At 40.6% G+C, this 18846-nt stretch overlaps 1 protein-coding gene across 1 annotated transcript in view; it reads left to right on the top strand.

The window, feature by feature from the left end:
- Positions 1-2752: 2752 nt before the first annotated feature.
- ATP9B (ATPase phospholipid transporting 9B (putative)) overlaps positions 2753-18846 on the top strand; it is a 153259-nt gene continuing 137165 nt past the window's right edge. Inside the window, exons 1-2 of the mRNA XM_065932271.1 lie at positions 2753-2957; positions 16760-16933. Of these exons, the coding sequence (XP_065788343.1) occupies positions 2836-2957; positions 16760-16933 (296 nt within the window). The 5' untranslated portion in view covers positions 2753-2835. The remainder of the gene's footprint in view (positions 2958-16759; positions 16934-18846) is intronic.

The raw sequence follows: 18846 nt of genomic DNA, 5'->3' as shown, positions 1-18846 counted from the left end.
GGAGGCCCCCTCCTAGGAAAAGGGACACTGGTCACCAGGGGCTGCTGGGGACGTGGGCAGGGTGTGTCAGATATGGCATCTCATTATTGAGACAATGGTATTGTGACTAGAAAGATTCTCAGACTTTAAAATTATGGGTAGAAAGACCTTGTCAGCCACACAGCTATTGATACAGAACAGACTTATTGATTCCAAATTCCGGCCAGCTATAACAAGACTCCAAAGAGTAGCTTGATTCCAGTTTATTCTTTAGCGAACCCTTTGAAACTCTCTACGAAAAGTTATTAACTGCATTTTTCCATCTATGGCTCATTACAAAGCAGTCATTGAATGAGTGGTTTAAAGGAAACTATGAACACTCTAAAACTATGAATGCTCTACATTGATCTAAACAGCCGGATTCCAAACAACCTGAAATTCTTTTTCAAGTTATCAGGATTTCCTGAGTATGGTTGAAGTTACATGTGGCAAAAAAATAAATGCCATGTATATACATACCCACTCATATGCATGCACACACACATTTTTTGTGGTTGACTTAAATTCTTTCAGACTATGAGAAGCTAGAATAAGTTACCCCTCAAAAACAATTAGCTTTAAATTATGAACTTGCTATAATGTGAGAGCCTTAAGTGGTGAATTGAAAGAAAACCTTATTCTAGTCCCCCCCACCCCTTTATCTTTACCATCTAAGGGTGGCTCAGACAGTAAAGAATCTGCCTGCAATGCAGGAAACCCAGGTTCGATCCCTGGGCCAGGAAGATTCCCTGCAGAAGGGAATAGCAACCCACTCCAGTATTCTTGCCTGGAGAATCCCATGGACAGAAGAGCCTGATGGGCTATAGCCCATGGGGTCGCAAAGAGTTGGACAGGACTGAGCGACCAACATTTTCACTTAAAGTGGTGAAATGAAAAAAACCTTATTGTTGTAGTTACATTTTTCTCCTTTATAATAAAAGTACTTAATCTTTCCCCTTTAAAATATATTTCTATTCAAGGAATGAAATATGATGTGTTTTAGTGAAGCTGGGATCTTCTGAATCCAGATGTATATTAGAGGGTGTGGCAGTACACAGACTTTTGGTTTAACTTCACTATCCCTTGAGTCCTGGAGAAGGAAATGGCAACCTACTTCAGTACTCTTGCCTGGGATATCCCATGGACAGAGGAGCCTGCTAGGCTACAGTCCATGGGGCCACAAGGAGTCCATTGACTGAGGGACTTCACTTTCACCTGTTGAGAGAAAAAATGCATTTCTCTCAAGGGAGAGTTCCATGAGAGCAAAGCAAAGAAAGCATCAGTAAGAAATCATAAATGTTAAAATTGTCCTATAAAAGATATATTTAAACATGGATTTTTTACAAGATTCATTTTTTGGTGGTAGTTTTTTTTTTTTTTTTAAACTGATCATTACAATTTGTTGTTGTTTAGTTGCTAAGTTATGTCTGACTCTTTTCCAGCCCAGTGGACTGTAGCCTGCCAAACACAATCTTCAGAGTTTTTTTTTTTTTGCTCATTGACTCCCTAAAATAATTTTGAAAAAATATGTATTCATTCACACACTTTGTGTTGACAGCAGTTTTTATTGTAAGTGTAAATAGTTACAAATGATGCATCTTTGGCATTTAAGTAAGTATTTACATTTAAAAACAGAACTGTGACATCACTCCTTCAAATGCATGGAATGGCATTTAAATTCCACCATTTGATAACCTGTCATCCATTTTTAAAAATACATAAGGAAGCTCTTCAATATTTGAAAATTTGCCTTTCCTTTTGCTAAATTATAATTTTTGAGAGGTAAAACAACTTTTATGAAGATAAATAACAAAGATGTGACAAAATTTTTATTCAAGTAACTAAGAGGGAAGATATGGTGTGAAAGATATTAAGAGCTGTTCAGAGTATTTCAGGACCTACGTGTTTAGATGCAATTTAACACAGGAATGTTAGGGTGAGATTGCTGGGTTACAAATGTGGTTAAAACCTGTAGGACAATAAACTACATCCTTTAGGGTTGTTGGGAGTGGTTATGTAGCTGGAGTAACAGTGTTAGCTGTTGAGAGTGGTTCCAGCTTGTTGGTGTTAACGATATCAGTTGAAAATGGTTATCTAGCCGGTTGGTGTAAACAATGTCTGCTGTTGACAGTGGTTATCTAGTTGGTTGGTGTAACAATGTCAGTTGTTGAGGGTGGTTATCTAGTTGGACACTCAAGAGTGTCACGCTATTGTGGCAAAAGGCGCTGGTCACCAGCTTGATTCGTCACCGGGTGCGCACGGGCGAGGCGCGCAGGTTGCGCACTGCGCTAGGGGGTGGGCCAGGTTCCTATGCGGCAAGGCCCTCAGTGCCATCCATCTGGCTCCCAAGGTCTCCCCGGGCAGGGTCACAGCGGCCGTGCAGCATCCGCCGCACTCCAGACCAACAGGTCAGCGCCTCGGCCCAGGAGCGCTCAAGAAAGGCCTGCCTCCCGCCTAGCTTGGACCACACGGCTTCCGCTCGGGCCTTCCCCGCACAAGGACGTCATTGGTCGCCGACGGAGTTGGGTCTCTGAACGCCGCCACTTTCCTCTCACGCCCTCGCCGCGGAATGACGTCACCGGGCCCTGCCGCGCCGGGGGCGGGGCCTAGGAAGCCTCCACCCCTCGCACCTCACCTTCGCGGATGGTGTCATCATCGGGCCCCGACGCGTGGTGACGCCATCAGGCCTCGACGCACGGTGGAGGGGGGCAGGGCGCGCGGGCGGTGCCTCAGCCGGGTTGGCGCTGAGGGGAGAGGGCGGGGAAAGGCGGTGAACCGAGGGGGATAAGGGAGGGGCGTGAAGGTAGCGGCCAGAGCATGGCGGAGCAGATCCCTCTGTACCCGGTTCGCAGCGCGGCGGCCGTGGCCGCGGCCAACCGCAAACGCGCGGCCTACCTCAGCGCAGCTGGGCCCGGGCCGGGGGCCGACCGGCCCAGCAGGTAACGACGGGGCCGCCCCAGCCTCCCGCCCCGGCCGCCCCTCCCCGCTGGCCCGACGGGCGCCTGGACCTGGGGAGGGCGTCAGCGCTGCAAGGGGGCCCACACCCGGGAGCGCCCCGGCCGGGCTCGGCGGAGAGAGGGGGCTGCCTCGGGTTCGGGGGCTGCTGCCTCTATCAGCGCAGGCAGAACGGTCCCACGTCTCGCAGTTGTTAGTCTCCGAAACTTAGAGCGTCTCCGGGAGATCGTGAAGATGGCAGACACAACTCCCAGTGAGGCTTAGAAATGCAGACCTTGTTGGGAGTCACTTCACAGGTGGAAGAGCACGTGAAGACATTTCAGTTTGTTTACTGAGAACACTTTTTACTTAAACATATCTACAAAGTACCTTTTGTTGACAAGAATTTTTGCTCTTTAACAATGGGAAACGGAGATTCAGTTTCATGTGAGCACAGTTATTAAAGTGGTAGAATTTAAAAGCGGAGACCTTTGATTTAAAATGGAAATCTCATACCCTAGTTGGATTTAGTTCGTATTTAACTTCTTACCCAAAGGGACGACTACCCCATGATACAGTGGTTAGGAAAAGAAACCTATAAAAAGGGGAAATAGTTGTTAAAATTTTATTTCTGAAGGATTGTAGAAGCAGTCTGCCTTTAGCACACGGAAAAGGTACAGATTTTAGTACCCAGTTGCTTCAGAAGTCAAGTTTTAGAATAATTTTTGGTCTGGGCTGTTTGAGAGGCCATATAGTCAAAAGAGTACATATTATAATGTTGCAGAGCTGAAATGAATCTTGGTTCATTTACATACTAGCTATTTGATCTTAGGTAACTTAAACTGTAAGCCCTAATTTCCTCTGCTGTAAAATGCGGGCAGTATTTTTTCTTGTAGAATTGTTGAGGGTACAGGAGGAGTTAGTAAGGAGCCCTGTTCCTATTATTGTTCGGCCCTGAAGTGGAGAGGTGTGGTTTCTCCTTTCTTCCCTGTCGTTACCTATAAGAGTAACTGTGTTAGTAATCTTCTAAGTAGTTGATTTTAGGAGATATTTTTTGAAAATGTGCCACCTCTTTCACAACAGATTTCCCTCAAAGTTCTCATCTGCCAGTTTTTGCCTTATACATTTTAAAGCTCAGTAATGTGGTGTATATACATTTATGATCTCTATGTCTTCAGGCAGATATTTCTTTTGTTCTCGTCTCTGGTAACTTTTTTTTGCTCTGGAGTCTCCTTTGGTAGACTAGTGTGGCCACTTATGCTTTTTGTGGATAAACGTTTGCATCGTGTTAGCATTCAGCTTGTCTGTGTTGAGTTTGAAGTGGGTTGCTGTTGGATCGTATTTTTCCATTGTTCAGTGTGTCAGTCTCTGTCTTTGTTGATGTGTTTAGGCCACTCGAGGTGATTGTTGATACATTAGCGTTTAAGTGTGCTACTTCATCTGCTTTTCTGTTTCTTCCATTTCTCTGCTTGCCTTCCTTTTACTTGAATGTTTTTGTGATATCGCTATAGTGTTTTTTAGGGTAGGCCTTTGTATAGTTTTTGTAGTGCTTGCTCTGGGTATCACCATAGTGTATCGGTATTAGTATTTTACTATATGAAGTGATTTGTGGAAACTTGGTTTCCACAAATTTTGGTTCCTTTACTTGCCTTTCCCCCCCTGTAGTTTAAATGTCATGTCCTTGTATATGTATGTGTGTTTGTTGGATTGTGATGTAAACTGTATTTTTTAGATTAAAAAAGTTTGCAGGTCACTATAGTTAAATTAGACTGGCAAATAAAAGCACAAATTAACTTCACAAAAAATCATGTCCTGAGTATCTGATGGTGTTAAACTTTTTGCTTAAATTATCAAGTATGGTTTATAAGACTTGTGATGGTAAAGATAGCTTATTGAACGTACCCATATTTTTACTCATTTTGTTCTTCCTTCCTGCTGTTCCAGGTTTCTCTCTTTTTTAATTTCCCTTTTGTTTTAGGACCTTCCCATAGGCAGTCTTGAGATTTCATCTTATGATGTCTTTATTTTTCCTTTATTTCTGAAAGATAGTTTATTGGATAGAAAATTCCTTGTCGATACTTCTTAGTACCTGAAAACTCTTGTTCCACTTCGTCCAGCTTTCATAGTTTCTGATTAGAAGTCTGCTGTCATTCAAATTGATGTTCTCTCATCATTTTTCTTTGGCTGCTTTAAGGTTTTATTCTGTCTTTAGTTTTCAGAGGTTTAATTATGAGTATCTTGGTATGATTTCTTTGGGTTTAACTTGTTTTGTAGTTGGCTAAGCTTCTTGAGTCTGTTGGGTTTTGTTTCACCAAATTTAGGGAGTTTTTAGTAATAATTTCTTCAAGTACTGTTTCACACACACCTCTTTCTTATCAACTTTGAGGACTCCAATGATACAGATGCTGGATCTTTTGTTAGTCTTAGATAATTCTTTTGGGCTTTTTTTCCCCAGTGCCTATTCTCTGTGTTCAGACTGTGTAAATACTATTTATTTGTTCTCAATTTCCCTAATTCTGTCCTCTGTCATTTTCACTCTACTGAGTGACTTTCACTTTCACATAGATCCCATCCAGTGAGGTTTTGTTCCTAATGTTGTATTTTTAAGTTTTATAATTTCTATTTGTTTGAAGAGAATTTGAAATTGATTGTTGAAGCATTATTATGTTTGGTGCTTGAAATAATTGTTACACCATTCTGTATCTGAGTTAATCTTAGGATTGATGTCAGTTGGTTGTCTTTTCTAATTCACATTGTCAGTGTTTTGATTCTTTGGATGATGGATAGTTTTTGATTGTTTCCTTGATACTTTGTCTTTTATATTATGAGAATGCAGGGCCTATTGATATCTTTTATTCTAGCAGATGATAACCCTGTTTAGATTTAGCACATAGGTCCTGGCCTACCTTTGTTGGCCTTAGTTCCAATGACAGTTTAATTCACAGGGCCTCTGTGCTGATTTTTGGTCTGTTGGTTTATGTCATGCTATCAGAGCTCTTACTTGTCTCTCTATGCTGCTGAGGAGAAGGGATTTCCCCAGGCCCAGGGTCTCTTGGTGAGAGGTGGTGTTGTCATCCCATATGGTTGACGAGACTGTGTTGGATGGACAGTGGCTGTAGCTGTTTCCTCTCCATCTGTGCTCTCTGACTTCCCTGGTGTGTCTTGGTGGGAGAGAAGACTCAGCACCACTGTGGCCAAAAGACTTTCTGTGGCTGAATCCTTTTTGCTTGTGCCCCTGGCTGCTCTGGCATCTTGAGGAAGATGAGAAGCATTTCAGGCCATGGATAGAAGCCATCTCCTGAGCTGGCTGTTTCTGTGTTTGTTGATGCTACCTGCCCCTGCCTTATCCCGCCATTCCCCCCACCCCCCAATGAGGGAGGGGAGTCTCAGGCTCACGGGACATGGAGACATCAAGGAAGGCCTTGATGTCTGAGGCCTCTAACCTCTTGTTGTGGTAGGGGCCCTAACCGGTGCCACCTGGATGCCCCTGTGTCCCTGGGTGAGATGTGGGAGTCTCAGGCCGGTGGGGTAGGACACTACCTCCTAAGGCTACTTGTCCATCTTGTCTTGCTGGTCGTGGACTCTCATTAAGGGCCTTCCTGGGCTGCCTTTTCTTGCTAGGATGGAGTAGGCAGTGCCAAGCCTGTGTCCTTCTGTTGGATGGGGTCTCATAAGGTGTCCTCCCACTGTGTTCCTCCAGGTCTGGGTCCCCAGTCCGCCCACTTCTCTTCCTGTCACTGCTGCATTCTCACCACCCTTCAGAGCTCTCCTGGTTGTCTCTTGCTTTATTTCCAGGGTTTGTATTGATTGATAGTTGTGTTTAGGGAAGAGCAGCAGAGGGAAATGGTTTGTGACTTAAAAATTGTGTTCCTGTATTATTTTGTGAAGTTTGGTTTTGGTTGTATTTTATCATGGTGACATTTATGTATTGTTTAAAAAGTTAATTGGTGGTGAAAGGCTTATGATAGTCACTATGGCTCTCTACCGGTCACCTTCTCCCCAACCTCTCATTCCACTGGCAATTACTTTGTACTCTTTTAACTGTTTTTTGTATTTACAAATCTCCATTATTACAGTTACTGTATTCCTGACTTGTGTCAACATCTGAAATGACTTGACTTCTAATTCAGTTCAGTTCAGTCATGTCCAACTCTTTGCGATACCATGGACTGCAGCCTGCCAGGCTTTCCTGTCCATCACCAACTCCTGGAGTTTACTCAAACTCGTGTCCATCATATCGGTGATGCCATCCAACCATCTCATCCTCTGTCGCCCTCTTCTCCTCCCACCTTCAACCTTTCCCAGCATTTTCCCAACTCTTTTCCAATGCATCAGTTCTTCACATCAGGTGGCCTTCTAATACCTTCCTTGATTTCAACCCCAGCCAGGACGGAACAAGATGCTCCTGCCAGGCTCGTACAGTACTCTGCTTTCCCTCATAGCACAGAGTGCACTTGACTAATTGTTCATCTTCTCATTATTCCATGAGTAGAGTGGCAGTGATGGACAGATTTTACCCTAGTACCTGGCCCCATGAGATGAGTGGGAAAGTGTTTTCTTCTCTTTCCCTTTCTGGAAGACATTTTGTAGAGTTGGTGTTATTTCTTTAAATGTTTGGTAGAATTTTCCAGTGAAACCGTCTGGACCTGGAGATTTCTTTTTAGGGTGTTTTAATTTAAAATTCAGTTTCAGTTATTGAGCTAGTCAAAGGTTCTGTTTTATATTTGGTGAATGGTGATAGTTTGTGCTCATGACCAGTTGGTTCATTTTATCTAAGTCGCTGTATTTACGTGTATAGACTTGTTTGTAGTATTCCCCTATTTTCTTCTTGCTGTTATTGCATTCAGATGTTGGTGGTTTGTGCCTTTATTTTTTTTTTGTTGTTCTTTCTTGCTAGAGACTTGATCTTTTCAAAGATCCATCTTTTATTTTACTTATATTTTCTAATTTTCTTTTTCCAACTTCATTAATTTCTGCTGTTTATTTTTTTCTACTTTTGTTTACGTTATATTCATTTTTCTCTTCTCATTTCTTAAGGTGAGAGCCTGGATTATTAATTAGGGACTTTTCTTCTTTTTTAATGTAAATATTTATTGCTGTAAATTTCCCTCTTGGCACTGACTTACCTATGTCCAACAGATTCTTGTGTTTTGATTTTCTCTGAGACATCCTCTCTGACCAGTGGATTGTCTAGAAGTGAGTTTGGAAAATTTACGGTTATCTTCTAGTTACTAAATATCTAGCATGATTTTTTTGTGATCAAAGAACACAGTTTGTATGATTTCAATTATTCTGAGTTTGGTGCAGTTTGTTTTGTGACTGAGGATATGATCTATTATCAGTAGGAATTGTGGGACTCTTGAAAAGAAAGTACTTTGTGCTGTTGTTGGGTGAAATGTTCTGAAATGCGATTAAATCCCATTAGTTAATGGTGTTGAGTTCTGTCCTTGCTGGTTTACTGTCTGGTTTTGGAGGGTGGATAGTTGAAGTCTCTTGACTGTAATCATGGATTTGTCTGTTTCTCCTTGTAGTTTTATCAGTTTTTGCTTCACATGTTTTGCAGGTCTGTTTTTGGTGCATTCATGTTGGGATTGCTTATATTCTTGATGGACTGGCATTTTTATTATTATGCAAGTTTTGCTCTGATGTTTGCTTTAACTGATGTTATTATAGCCACTCCTGCTTTCTTTGGATTGATGTTTTATTGGCACATAATTTTCCATCCTTTTACTTTCAACCTGCTTTTATTAAAGTGAGTTTCTCTTCATTGATATGTGGTTGGTTATACTTTTTATCCACTCTGCCATTGTGTGTCCTTGAGCTGATGCATTTAGAACATTTACATTCAGTGTAGTGATTGATTAGTTAGGGCTTACACCTGCCATTTTACTTTCTGTTTTCTGTCTCTTTTGTTTCTCTTTTCTTTTTCCTGCCTTTTTTAACAGTCAGTTGAGCATGTTTTAGAATTCCATTTTGATTTACTTGTGGTGTTTTACTTTGGATCTCTGTATAAACACCATGTAACAGTAGTTCTACGTGTTATATTATACACATGTAACTCGTCACAGTATACTCCTGTGAATGTTTCATCAGTTAGAGTAAAGTGTATAATCCATCCTTTTATTCCCACCACTGGTAGTGTAATTATGGGCATATCTTGTTTTATTGTGCTTTGCAGGATTTTTTTCTTTTCTTTTCTTTCTTTTTTTTTTTTTTTTTTACAAATTGAAGGTTTGTGGCAAACCTGCATTGTCAGTTGATGGTTAGCATTTTTAAGCAATAAAGTATTTTTCAGTTAAGGCATGTACTTTTTAAAATACATAATGCTGTTGCACACTTGGTAGACTTTAGTACATTGTGAACATAACTATTATATGTACCAGAAAACCAAAAAATTTATTTCACTCACTTGATTACCATATTTGCTTTATTCCAGTGGTGTGGAACTGAATCTACAGTATCTCTGAGGTATGCTTGTGTCTTGTAAAATTATATGTAAGTTTTACATATATGAAAGTAGTTACGTATTTCCCTTACATACAGTTAGAACTGCTCATCAGTGTTAGAAGTTTTGCTTTATCTCTCAAACATAATTTAGAAAACATGAGAAGGACAGCGTATTATAATGATTCATATTTTTGCTACTTCTGTTGTTCTCTTATTTCCTGGTATACCAAAACTATTTTCTTGTTTCTGTTCTGTTTTAAGAATTCCTTGGCTATACTTTGAAGATGGGTCTGCTGGAAACAAATCTCTTAGTTTTTCTTCGTCTGAGGATGTCTTATTTCCCCTTCATTCTGTAAGGATATTTTCATCATATATGCAGTTTCAGGTTGACAGTTCTCTCAGCACTTGAAAAATGTTATGTCACTTATTTTTGGGTTCCATGATTTCTGATGAGAAATCTGATGTCATTGGAATAATTTCCATTGTAGGTAAGGTATTTCTCACTAATTTCAAGCTTTGTCTTTGGTTTTCAGTAGTTTGATTTTTATGGGCCTTAGCATAGATTTGAGTTTATACTGTTTCACTTAGTTTCTTGAATCTTTTGTAAGTTAGAAGTTTTCAGCATTTATTTATTTGAATACTTATATTTGGACCATCTTTTATCTCCTGATATCTAGTGACATTTTGTGAGAGCTTTTCTTTTAGTCCCACATGGTCATGAGTTCTGTTCATTTTTTTTAAGTCCATTTTCTGTTGAGGTTGGGTCATTTTTGTTGTTCCATCTTCAAGCTCATTGATTTTTTTCCTTTGTCTCCTTTATTCTGCTCCTGAGCCTGTCCATTCAGTTTTTATGTCTTATTTTTTTCTAGTTTGAAAGTTTCCAGTTGATTCTAATTCATATTAGCTGTTTCTTTGCTTAGTTTTTCTATTTTTTTCTTATGTTTCAAGCATGTTTATATTGCCCATTGAAGCACTTTAATGATGAATGTTTTAAAACTTGTTAGATAATTTCAGCATCTGAATCTTTTTCATGTTAGTATCTTTTGAGTCTCTTCTCATTTGGGTTGAGGTTTATTGGTTTTTGGTATGAGTGATTTTTTTATTGTATCCTGGCCATTTTGGTGTTGTGCTATAAGGCTGTGGACCTTATTTAATTGGAGAGGCAAGTGGCAACCCACTCCAGTACTCTTGCCTGGAAAATTCCATGGATGGAGGAGCCTGGTAGGCTACAGTCCATGGGGTTGCAAAGAGTCGGACACGACTGAGCGACTTCACTTTCTTTCTTTCTATAGTTCCTTTTGGAGAAGGAAATGGCAACCTACTCCAGTGTTCTTGCCTGGAGAATACCATGGACAAAGGGGCCGGGTGGGCTATAGTCTATGGGGTTGCAAAGACTTGGACATGACTAAGCAACTAACACACACACACAAACCTTATTTAAGTCTTCTGTTTTATTGGTCTCTTTTAAAAAGAGACTCATGCTGAGAACAGATGGCTATTGTCTGATTATCTTTAAAATATTAGTGTGTTTTTTGGTAGAGGAAACAACAATTTTTTTTTTTAGTGTTAGTTTTCTCATTGAGTATCTACACACATTTTTCTCTGAATCTAAAAAATTTTACAATTATTATGATGAATATTTTACTGTTTTCTGTGATGATTTTAATTAAAAGCTTTTTTTAAAGTACAAAATGATTCTTAAGATAGCATTTATCAAAGTACCCAGGTCCAGGTTTCCTTGGAATCAGAGACATATTCTTACAATACATAGCATTTCCTTTAGAAGAGCTATTTCATGCAAGTTTACAAAATTCTTTATACTTACCAGAATAGAAATATTTTGCTTAACTTTCTAAACTGACAGTGTTAGCATGAAGATAGAGTTGGTGATTGGAATAGCACCTTTTGGGCAGCTGGAGTATGTGTCCTTAGCTTAACTGGCCTGCTTGTAAATTTCTGGATTGGCATTTACATACATTAGATAGTGTACCATTAACTCTGGAGGCTAGTGGTAAAGAATTCTTCTGCCAATGCAGGAGACAGAGATGTGGGTTTCGATCCCTGGGTCAGGAAGATCCCCTGGAGGAGGAAATGGCAACCCAACCCAGTATTCTTGTCTGGAGATTCTCATAGACAGAGGAGCCTGATGGGCTCTCAGTTCAGTTCAGTTCAGTCGCTCAGTCGTGTCCAACTCTTCGCAACCCCATGAATTGCAGCACGCCAGGCCTCCCTGTCCATCACCAACTTCCAGAGTTTACTCAAACTCATGCCCATCGAGTCGGTGATGCCATCCAGCCATCTCCTCCTCTGTCGTCCCCTCCTCCTCCTGCCCCCAGTCCCTCCCATCATCAGGGTCTTTTCCAATGAGTCAACTCTTCGCATGAGGTGGCCAAAGTACTGGAGTTTCAGCTTCAGCATCAGTCCTTCCAATGAACACCCAGGACTGATCTCTTTTAGGATGGACTGGTTGGATCTCCTTGCAGTCCAAGGGACTCTCAAGAGTCTTCTCCAACACCATAGTTCAAAACCATCAATTTTTCAGCGCTCAGCTTTCTTCACAGTCCAAGTCTCACATCCATACATGACCACTGGAAAAACCATAGCCCTGACCAGATGAACCTTTGTTGGCAAAGTAATGTCTGTGCTTTTTAATATGCTATCTAGGTTGGTCATAACTTTCCTTCCAAGGAGTAAGCGTCTTTTAATTTCATGAACTCTAGGAGGTCTCAAAGAGTTACACGACTAAAGTGACTTAGCATGTATGCACCATTAACTCAGAAGTTTGTCTTAATATATGTATGGTGTTGGTGTGATTTCTTATTCAAGAAATTGGTGTTCAGTTTGTATAGAACATTCTATAAGAGGAATCAATAGGTCAGTAAACCCTGACTCTTGTCCTTGTTGCTTACTTTTGCTCCTGAGGTCAAGGCATGCTGCTCCAGCACTGGTCCTTTAATTTTTTTCTTCTTTTAAAACTGTTCCCCTGTTTATCTTTGCTGCTGTAGGAGGGAAGGAGTTCTAATTTCTCAATAGTTCATACAGTTTTGCTGCTTATTGATGACTCATCACAACACAGTTGAACTTGGAAGCTGTATTTGATGTAGAAAATATACATTTTTTGTAGCATTTTATTGCCTTGTTTTTCTGCTCTATTAATATGTAGGCAGAGAGGGAGTGTTTGTTTTTCTTAAAGAAGGTTTAAGCAGTAGGCATATTTTAAGTGTTTTCTCCCTTTAATATCAGTTGACTTCTCAGAAATGTTTCTCATTAAAATGGAAACAATAAGGCTGTTGGATACTTAAGATAAAAATGTGAGTTTAAGATAGTTGTTGTACTGACCTACTTTTACTTGGGTACATGTAAATTATGTCCCTTCCAGTACTTGAATGTTTTGTTGAAAGTTCCTAGTTTTTTTAAACCTTTGGCAGCAGTGAAGAGAGCTGTCGTTAGTTCTTAGCATGGTGGTACTCTTGGGTTCGGTATCATCCATTCTGTCGTCTTTGTTCACATTGTTTTTACTCATTTTAAAAAAATATGTTTCCAGAATTATACTTAATTGCTGGAAACGTTGATTTTTTTGAGTGACAAACCAATTAAGTGTGTATGACACCAGGCAACAAAGACACCTAAGATTCTCTGCTTATCCTGTCTATGAAAAAATCCATTATTCATCATCTTATTGTTTTTAAATACTGAGGTAAAATTTTCAGTACAATAGGAAAATTGCTTTGGAAATGGAATAAATTGCTTGCCAGTTCAAAGGCTCCTTTTCTGAAGTTGAGGTTACTAAACATGATGTTGCTTATATTCATTATCTTTCAGACTCATTGTACTGCGTTTCTAGCATTAAATGTGATAAGATTGTGACTTTTGCTAAAATGCAGCACAATCACTAAAAGAACTTAATGAATAAGACTAAAAATCTCATTTTGTATACTATATTATATGTAAGTGGTGGTTTGAATTTTAATTGCATTTTGTATAAATATCCATTTTCTGGTTGACTGTTTTAAAAGAGGTGCTTTTTTTACACAGAAGTAAGAAGAAAAATATTAATTCTATTTCAGATTGTGTAATTTTTGCCAAAACCATCTAAAGTGATAGGTGGCTTGCTTTAAGGATGTTCCATGGTGGAATTGAGAGTAATTGGAGTTGTTTGTAGATTTGATGAGAGATGAAGACAAGTATCCCTTTGATTAGGGGAGTGAAGTGTTCAAGATGGGTGTCAGTAGTGACTGCTGCTTCTCTGGATGTTTGCTTTAAGCAGAGGTCTTCTGCATTCCTGGTTTTAGTAATGATATGTATTCCATCGTGGATTAAGCAGCTCAAATTGTTGATTTGAAGGTTTTTCTATGCTTTTTTGGTGACTAGCATAGCATGGTGATCATCGTCTTTGTAGATATATCTTACATATATTTTTAATTTACATGAGATAATTAGAACCTGTGGTTAAAGTTAACTTACATTACAGAAAAAGGAAAAGGCTTTCGATGCATCTTCACAAATTATTCTCCCAAAAAGTTGTTCACTTTCTTACAGCAATTAAGAGTGCCTGGTTATCCAAGACTGTTGGCTATACCAGATGTTAAGAATTAATTTTTTTCAGTTATTTTAATTTGCATGTTTTAAGAGTTCTTTTGAAAACAAAAATTATTCCCAGGCTTAAAACCTTTCATTGCCTTCCTCTTCACACTGAGCGCTTCATTTCAGTTTCCCAGACCATGAGGCTCACTCACTCCAGCCACACTGGCTCTCTCCCCTCCTGCAGTCCTCCAAGCTCTGCAGCCCCTTCTCGGTCTTCCTAGACCTTCGTATGGTTGGCTGCTTTTCATCCAGGTGTCACTTGTTGAGACTCAGCTTCCTTGATGATCCAGGAAGATCCTTCCTGTCACTTCGAGTCTTACCACTTCCTTTATTGTCTTCCTAGCACTTTCCCCATTGAGTGTCCTGTGAGTCCCTGAGCATGTATTGCAGGACCTTTGTTGCCTCTTTGCTTCTGTACCCACGGGGACAGTGCTAGCAAGTAGTGGGCACTCAAGTGTGTGTTGAAAGAGATGGAGTTCCTAATGTGGTGGGACGTGATTTTCTTAGTTTTTTTTTTTTCTCCTTTGTGAATTGTCTTTGCTTATCTGTCATTCAAGGCATTTGCTTTTTTACCAATTTGAGAGAACTGCCTATATAACATAGTTTTTCTGTTATATGCTGCATTTATTCCCCCTGGTTGCTTGTTTCTTTTAAGATGTTCTTTGATGATGCAGATTACAGACCTGCGTTTTACCTGGCCATAGTAAGGACTCAGTAAGCATCAGCCATCCATTTCCCTGGGCTTCTAGTCTAAGAGGCCTTCAGGGGTTCTTCCCCAGTATTCTGGCTGTCTGGTTGAGCAGCCCACTCCCCATGTTCACTCTGTGTGTCAGGGTGCAGACTCTCTCTGTGGCAGCTAGCAGGATGGTGAGGGGAAAGGGCCTCATGGTAAGTTCAGGAACGACTGTGTTCTAGGAATTAGCTTGGCAGGCTGGGGGTGTGCGTAGTGATGGAATATCCATCTGCCAGTGGTTTCTTGGCTGCCAGGGAGCAGGGTGTTATCAACAATAACTAGAAATTTTTTTTTTTAATTATACTTCTGTTTCATTGACTATGCTGAAGCCTTTGACTGTGTGGACACAACAAACTGGAAAAATTCTTAAAGAGAAGGGAATACTAGACCATCTTACCTGTCTCCTGAGAAACCGGTATGCAGGACAAGAAGCAACAGTTAGAACCAAACATGGAACAACAGACTGGTTCAGAATTGGAAAAGGAAGATGTCAAGGCTGTATATTGTCACTTTGCTTATTTAACTTATATGCAGAGTACATCATGGGAAGTGCTGGGCTGGATGATCACAGGCTGGAATCAAGATTGCTGGGGGAGGTATCAACAACCTCACATAGGTTGATGATACCACTCTAATGGCAGAAAGCAAAGAGGAACTAAAGAGCCTCTTGATGAGGGTGAAAGAGGAGAGTGAAAAAGCTGGCTTAAAAGTCAGCATTCAAAAACTAAGATTATGGCATCCAGTCCCATCACTTCATGACAAATAGTTGGGGAAACAGTAACAGATTTTATTTTCTTGGGCTCCAAAATTACTGTGGATGGTGACTATAGCCACAAAATTAAAAGACAGTCCTTGGGAGAAAAGCTATGAGAAACCTAGACGACATGTTAAAAAGCAGAGACTTCACTTTGCCAACCAAGGTCCATCTACTGAAAACTATGGTTTTTCCAGTAGTGTATGGATGAGAGTGTTGAACTGTAAAGAAGGCTTAGTGCTGAAGAATTTATGCTTTCGAGCTGTGGTGTTGGAGATGACTCTTGAGAGTCCTTGGACAGCAAGGTGATCCAACAAGTCAATCCTGAAGGAAATCCACCCTGAATATTCATTGGAAGGGCTGATGCTGAAATTGAAGCTCCAGTATTTTGGCCACCTGATGCAAAGAACTGACTCTTTGGAAAAGACCTGATGCTGGAAAAGATTGAGGGCAGGAGGAGAAGGGAACAACAGAGGGTGAGATGGTTGGATGGCATCATCGACTCAGTGGACGTGAGTTTGAGCATGCTCCGGGAGATGGTGAAGGGCAGGGAAACTTGGTGTGCTGCAGTCCATGGGGTCACAGAGTTAGAAACAACAAAAAGCATAGGTAATACGAATTACAATTTAACCATTTTTGTTGTTGTTCAAAAGCATAGGTAATACGAATTACAATTTAACCATTTTTGTTGTTGTTCAGTCACTAAGTCATGTTGATATTCTCTCAGAAATCTTGATTCCAGCTTGTGAGTCATCCCGCCTGGCATTTTGTATGATGTACTCAGCATATAAGTTAAATAAGCAGGGTGACGGTATACAGCCTTGACATAATCCTTTCCCAGTTTTGAACCAGTCCATTGTTTCATGTCTGGTTCTAACTGTTGCTTCTTGTCCTACATACAGGTTTCTCAGGAGACAGGTAAGGTGATCTGGTGGTCCCATCTCTTTTCAGAATTTTTCCAGTTTGTTGTGCTCACACAGTCAAAGGCTTCAGTGTAGTCAATGAAGCAGAAGTATATGTGTTTTTTTTGGAGTTCCCTTGCTTTTTCTGTGATCCAGCAGATGTTGGCAATATAACCTCTGGTTCCTCTGCCTTTTCTATCTAAATCCAGCTTGTACATCTGGAAGTTTTTGGTTCATGTAGCTTAGTATGAGAAAGTTAGCTTAGTATGAGGAGAAAAGAAAAGTGTGATTAGTAGAACTGGGCCAGCTCTTACCCTGAGTGAAACTCTTACTGTAGACAGGAGACGGCTTGCCCCACCTCAGTGCTCTGATCTTTCCTCTCTCCAGGTACCAGCTGGAGGATGAGTCCGCACACTTGGATGAAATGCCACTAATGATGTCTGAAGAGGGCTTTGAGAACGACGAAAGTGATTACCACACTTTACCACGAGCTAGGATTACTCGAAGAAAGAGAGGCCTGGAGTGGTTTGTCTGTGGGGGATGGAAGTTCCTCTGTACCAGGTTTGTCCCCCACCGCTGCCTAACCTCCTGCTCATTGAGGTTACATTGTTATTTATAAGCTTAGCTTCTCAACACATTTGTTTCCATGTCAAACTAAAGAATCCACTCTAAATGACATCCTAGAGAGTGTAAATAACCTTAGTCAAAACCAAACAGTGCTAATCCAAAAGGGACAGAAAGCCAAATTCACTTTTCTTGTCAGATGATTTAATGTTTAAACCCTGGAGAAGGAAATGGCAACTCCAGTATTCTTGCCTGGAGAATTCCATGGCCAGAGGAGCCTGGCGATCTCCAGTGCATGGAATTGTGAAATGTTGGACACGACTGAGTGACTAACACTTTAAAAGATGGAGATAATTAGTGACTCTGTAATTAATACATGGTAGAATTGGTTCTTGTCACTGTATTGATATTTGTAAATTGATACTTATAAGCTGTGTTCCTTTCTTTTCCATCTATAATTTTATATGTACCCCTTGGCCTCTGTGGAGGGTTGGTTCTAGGACCCCTGAAAAGTGAGAGTGATAGTCACACATGTGTCCAACTCTTTGCAACCCTGGTCGGTAGCCCACCAGGCTCCTCTGTTCATGGATTCCTCCAGGGAAGAATACTGGAGTGGTTAGCCATTCCCTTCTACAGGGGATCTTCCTGACCCAGGGATCAAACCCAGGCCTCCTGTGTTGCAGGCGGATTCTTTACTGACTGAGCCACCAGGGAAGCTCTCGAGGACCCCTGCAGTTGCTGCATCAGTGGGTGCTCAAGTCTCGTACATAAAACAGCTTGGTATTTGCATATAGCTACACATGTCTTCCTATCTACTTCCTTGTTAGTATTTTTGTTTTTTCAGTTATATATTTTTTCAGATTTTTTTCTCTTGTAGGTTACTATAAGGTATTGAATATAGTTCCCTGTGTTATATCCTGTTCATCTGTTTAATATATAGTAGTATGTATCCGTTTATCCCAAACTCCTAATTTACCCCCTTCCTTGCCACACCCTGCTATCCTCTTTGGTAACCTTAAGTTTGTCTTCTATATCTGTGACTCTGTTTTGTAAATAAGCTCATTTGCATCATTGTTTAGCTTTTGCATGTAAGCACTATCACATGATATTTGTCTTTCTTTGACTGACTTCCCTTAGTATGATATTCCCTAAGTCCATTCATGTTGCTCCAGATGGTATTATTTCATTCTTTTTTATGGCTGAGTAATATTTCATTGTATATATGTCCCACATCTTTATCCATTCCTGTCGGTGGACACTTTGGTTGCTTCCATGTCTTTGCTATTGTAAACGGTGCTGCAGTGAACATTGGTGTGCATGTATCTTTCCGAATTAGAGTTTTCTCCAGATATATGCCCAGGAATGAGACTGTTGGATCATATGGTGACAGTAGTTTTTAAGGAACCTCCATACTGTTCTCCCTGAGCGTCTCTGGTGTCTTAGATGGTGAGGAATCTGCCCGACGTGCAGGATACCTGCGCATGATCCCTGGGTTGGAAAGATCCCCTGGAGAAGGGAATGGCAGTTCACTCCAGTACTCTTGCCTGGAGAATTCCTTGGACAGAGGAACCTGGTGGGTCACAGTCCATGGGGTCATAGAGTCAGACACCACTGAGCGACTTTCAGTATACTGTTCTCCCTAGTGGATGTACTGATTTACATTCCTACCAGCAGTGTAGGTTCCTTTTTCTCCACACCCCCTCCAGTGTTTATTATTTACAGACTTTTTAAAGATGGCCCTTCTCACTAGTGTGAGGTACCTGTGGTACCTTTTATAAATCTGTTTTGAACTGGATTGGTCTAAGACAGTTGTGTCAGACCCAAAAGCAGGGTCTGGAGATAGAGGTTGAGTGTTGTTATTTTTGTAATAGTGAAAGACCCCTCAACGATGACTTTCCTAAAAGCATCAG

This window comes from Muntiacus reevesi, chromosome 4 (genome assembly GCF_963930625.1).
Source record: "Muntiacus reevesi chromosome 4, mMunRee1.1, whole genome shotgun sequence".
In the NCBI taxonomy this organism is placed as follows: Eukaryota; Metazoa; Chordata; class Mammalia; order Artiodactyla; family Cervidae; genus Muntiacus; species Muntiacus reevesi.
The sequence above is the reverse complement of the archived record's forward strand: the minus strand, read 5'-3'. Positions and strand labels throughout refer to the sequence as shown.